Consider the following 4,532-nt stretch of genomic DNA (forward strand, 5'->3'; position numbering starts at 1 on the left):
ACTAGTCCACGCCCTACTTCGATCAATTCATCGGATGTTTCATTTGCCGGGGGGCTTGAAGAAGTCGGGATAGGAAGACTGGCCAGTTTGGCTGACGGCTGCTCTTGATCGGAAGAGGAGCCTTGAGCTGAGGGCTGAATCAGAAAGCTTTTTGGGACGAGAATAGAGACAGCTTGGGCGACTGCGAAGGTACCGCAAACTCTGACAAGACCGGCAGGGAGCAGCCTCCCGCCATTGGCATCATCACTGATTGCCTCGTAGGCACCCCTGTCGATCACCACCTTGCCCCTGGGTGCCAGTCCATGGGCAACCCAAAACTTTCGACTGGTCAGTGGGGTAGGACGTGGAAGAAACACTGTGTAGATCAACTCGGAATGCACCCCGTCTTCGACTCGTGGAGGCACCAGCAAGGCTGGGGTTGACTCGGGTGAACTGATTGGCTTGGATTGCAACTCTGATATGACCGCTGCAATGCTCTGTGGTTTCGTGCCGTTGCAGATTATCGTGGCCACGCCGGCCGCAGTGGCGAGTTCCGCCGCGATGAGCTTGGTTTCCATCCCGCCTGTTCCCAGTGAGGATCCCAAGGTAGAGGTCGATACTAGATAGAGGTGGGACACCAAATTCAGCAACTTCCGCTTTCTTTGACTATTAGTTTTTCCAAATGACTCTTCCGACCAGAAATGCTTACTGACCCATCTTTCGTACCCCTTCGATGTCGTAGACGACCTTGACCATTTGAGCAGATGGGTTGGATCGAGGATTGGCCGTGAATAAGCAGTCGACATCGGTCATGAGGAACAGGAAGTCGGCGTGACACATAGCCCCAGTGACGGCTGAGAGGGTATCGTTATCTCCAAACTTGATTTCGGAAACTGAAATGGTATCGTTTTCGTTGATGATCGGGATCACACCACTATTCAACAAGGTACTCAATGTGGATGAGGCATTCAAGTATCTCGATCTCTTGTTGAATGATAGTTTTCGTTCATGGTCCAAGCGTAGATTGATTGATTAAGATATGTTACTGGGGTTTCCTCACGTGTTGGGAATACTGTTGAGTAGGCTCACATCTGCCAAATCTCCCCGTGTCAACAGAATCTGAGCAATTGGTTGGTTGAGACGACTGAACAGGCTATCCCAGAGTGCAATCAAATGTCCCTGTCCGATCGCAGCCAGCGCCTAGGTCAAGCATGACAGACATGTCAATTTTTCAGACATTTGTATAGATATTCTGAGTATTCCAACCCACCTGTTTCTCGTTCAGCGATTTTGGTTTCTTGCCCCACCTTCCCTCCAAGCCACCATCCAGTAACGACATTCGTCTCATTCCCATCCCGATAGCCCCTGACGAGACTAGCACGACCTTGTGTCCAATAGCTCTCAGATCCACGCATGTTTCTACCAAATTTGCTAGCAGGCCTAACCGTGGTTGAAGGTTTTGTTCAGAGAGGATAGACGAAGTTCCTATCGATCATACCAATTAGCTATCCAAACATATTTATTTCGCAGTCACAGCAAAATATACCCACCTAGTTTGATGACTATTGTCGAGCCTCCGACGGGTGTGATTCCATCTTTCGAAGAGGCTCCTGGGGGTGACTTGTTCATGACGGTGTTGATGCTATGGATGACAGTGTTTCTGTTGACCAAGATTGAAGACTGGATGTCCCACGGCGGGTGACATGCACTGTGCAGTCCCAGAAGTTTTCACCCGACAGTGGACACTTGGTCGACAGTCCTTGTGACATGTCAAACTGACGATGTGGGTTGAGCAGGAGCTGTTTGTCAATAATCGCCTCGCCATTGCTCGCTACACAATCCTCAAGAATCCAACACTTTCCATCCTCACCAACTTTCTAGGGCTCCATGGGACGAGAACCATCGCCCGGCAGGGACTCTTCATACGCTCGGTCCCGGCGATCACCACCAAGAGATTCCTCAAGGGACCGGCAGCGCGGGCGACGATCGCCCAGTCGACACCGCGATGATGACCGCCATCACAAGTCCCGCAAAAGAAGTCGGACCCGCTCACCTATCTCTTCTGACTCCGAAAGAGGTCGGCGTACCCGGCGGGATGAATCAGTCACCTCGGAGAAAAGCGAGCGCCATTCCAGCAAGCATCGACATCGATCTCACAAGTAAGTTCATCTATCATGAAACTTCCCAATGTACAGGAGCAATTGCATTAAGTATCCTCCTAATCCTGCAGGAGTAAACGTGAATCTTCCAAGGAGCGACGGGCACGCAAAACGGCAGAGAAAGCTGCGCGAAAACTTGAGCGTCGATCGGAACGAAAAAGTATGCGAGAAGAGGCCGATCGCCGGGCAGCTGCCGAGCTTTCCATGTATTCAGCGATCGACAATCCATTTCACGATGCGAATCTATCGACTCAGTTCGACTGGTCTAAGAAGCGGGAACGAGAAAGAAAGATGGGGCTTAGTGCTGAGGAAGCAAGCAGACGGGATGCTGAACGACGGGCAGAGGCTGCTGAAGAGCTTGAACGACTCGCGCGTCGTCGAGCGGAGAGAGAGAAGGAGCTCGAGCTCCGAGAGGCCGAAAGCAACCGGATGGCTCAGATGGCCGAAAGTGCACAGATGGCCGAATGGATTGCCAAGGAAGATGACTTCCAACTCGAACAGGCCCAGAAGCGAGCAGAGATTCGAGTACGGGAGAAGAGAGCCAAGCCGATCGATCTTCTTGCCCTCAACCTCAAGTGGGGTCACCGCGATTTCGAGGCCGAAGAGGATTTGAAGAAAAATACCCTCCAAGGGCTCATCAACGAAGCTAGTGAAGAAGAGGATGATGGGGCAGGCATGGAAGTCGATCTGGATGAACCCTACACAATCTTTGATAACCTGACCTTGGAGGAAACTCAAGGACTGGCTGAAGACATCAAGATGCACATCGCTCTAGAAAAATCGGAATCCAAGCTTGAGTTTTGGCGATGCTTACAATGTGTCTGTGATGATGCGCTCGCTCAACTGACGTCTGAACGAAACTTGGCACACGATGCTCTCCGGGCTGCAGCAGCGATCCGGGATCAGGTAACCCGGTTGCTGGAAGGAAAGAATTACGAGCAACTGATCGCGCTGGAGTCGAATATCAAGACCAAGCTTGCTGGAAATGAACCGGTCGATCCAGAATATTGGGAAGGCCTTCTTGCTCAGTTGAAAGTCTGGAAGGCCAAGGCGAAATTGAAGGCGATGCACGAGGTCGTACTTCGTAACCGATTGGAGTATCTCCGTCGTCGTCAACGTGACGAGGCCGTTAAAGTGCAAGCTGAGCTTGCTAGCAGTTTGCTGAATCAACCAAGTGCCAGTCTTGCGACTCATCCACATCATGATAGCCACGAAGCTGAAGAAGACGAGGCACAACTCGTGGTCGAAGAAGTGGCAGAGGAGTTCGAGACCGACATGGAGCCTCAGTTGATCCAACACCTCTCGCTTGAGGACCAGAAACTCGATATGATCTCACCCATTGAAGACTGGACTCAAATCATCAATGCCCGTCAGATGGTACTTAGCACTCGATTCGTGCCCAAGACTAAACATGGCTCAGATTCGAAAGACCAGGATATACTGGATCGGGACGCGCTGGCTGAAAAACTATATGCCCAAGAGGCTGAGAAAGGTCTGGGCGAAGAGGAAGAAATGTTCGAGCTGGAAGCTGAGATGGGCCGACAAAGTTATAACTGGGAAGACAAATATCGACCACGTAAACCAAGATACTTCAACAAGGTTCATACCGGCTACGAATGGAATAAATACAATCAGACCCACTATAATACAGATAACCCACCGCCAAAGGTCGTCCAAGGCTACAGTATGTCACTTTCCCATATTATCTCCGATTCTGATGACTTGCGGGCATTAATATTTTATTGAGCTTTTTGCTCCTAGAATTCAACATATTCTACCCGGATCTGATCGACAAAAGTCGAGCTCCAACTTATAAAATTATCAAAAATAAGGAGAATGAGGATGTGGCCACTCTGTTGTTTAAAGCTGGTCCACCTTATGAAGACATCGCCTTTACGATCGTCAACAAAGATTGGGAGCATAGTCACAAACGCGGCTTTAGGAGCTCTTTTGATCGAGGGGTGAGTGACTGTGACGTATTACCTGACTGGTTAACACCTATCTCACCCAATCGTGGCCTTTTTTTTCTCTCTCTTATCGTCACAGGTTCTTCAGCTGCATTTTACGCTCAAACGGATCCACTACCGAAAATAGTTTGGCGGGCCGGGTGTCGCATGTTGCTTCCAATCTGGGCTCAGCCACACGTCGCATCACGTAGTTATTCCTCTTCGTAGCCAAAGCATCTCGTGTATATGTTAACGCTGAACTTCTGCTTGTTCTCATTTCCTAATGTAAAAAAACACTTCTTTACTATTTGTAATGTCAGAACCTCCAAGGTTCAGATAGCCGTTCCATATCAGCAATTGAGCAATTTTAGTGTTTTTCATGACCGCGTCTTCAGCTTGAATTTCAACTGATCGTCAAGTGTGATGAAATACTTGATTCCACAGCATC

At 49.6% G+C, this 4,532-nt stretch overlaps 2 protein-coding genes across 2 annotated transcripts; one reads left to right on the forward strand and one right to left on the reverse strand.

Annotated features, from left to right (window-relative positions):
- Nucleotides 1-243: 243 nt before the first annotated feature.
- On the reverse strand, nt 244-1,804 carry PtA15_3A524 (uncharacterized protein; the record flags this gene model as incomplete). The annotated part of the gene is made up of 7 exons (XM_053167502.1): nt 244-288; nt 381-598; nt 693-963; nt 1,069-1,179; nt 1,250-1,464; nt 1,530-1,659; nt 1,760-1,804. 7 exons carry the CDS (start codon nt 1,802-1,804, stop codon nt 244-246), a joined length of 1,035 nt encoding a protein of 344 aa, XP_053018712.1.
- A 62-nt stretch (nt 1,805-1,866) lies between these two features.
- On the forward strand, nt 1,867-4,232 carry PtA15_3A525 (uncharacterized protein; the record flags this gene model as incomplete). Its single annotated transcript, XM_053167503.1, has 4 exons — nt 1,867-2,138; nt 2,210-3,822; nt 3,900-4,099; nt 4,185-4,232. The coding sequence occupies 4 exons, from the start codon at nt 1,867-1,869 to the stop codon at nt 4,230-4,232; spliced, it is 2,133 nt and encodes a 710-aa protein (XP_053018713.1).
- Between the last annotated feature and the right edge of the window lie 300 nt (nt 4,233-4,532).

This window comes from Puccinia triticina, chromosome 3A (assembly GCF_026914185.1).
Source record: "Puccinia triticina chromosome 3A, complete sequence".
In the NCBI taxonomy this organism is placed as follows: Eukaryota; Fungi; Basidiomycota; class Pucciniomycetes; order Pucciniales; family Pucciniaceae; genus Puccinia; species Puccinia triticina.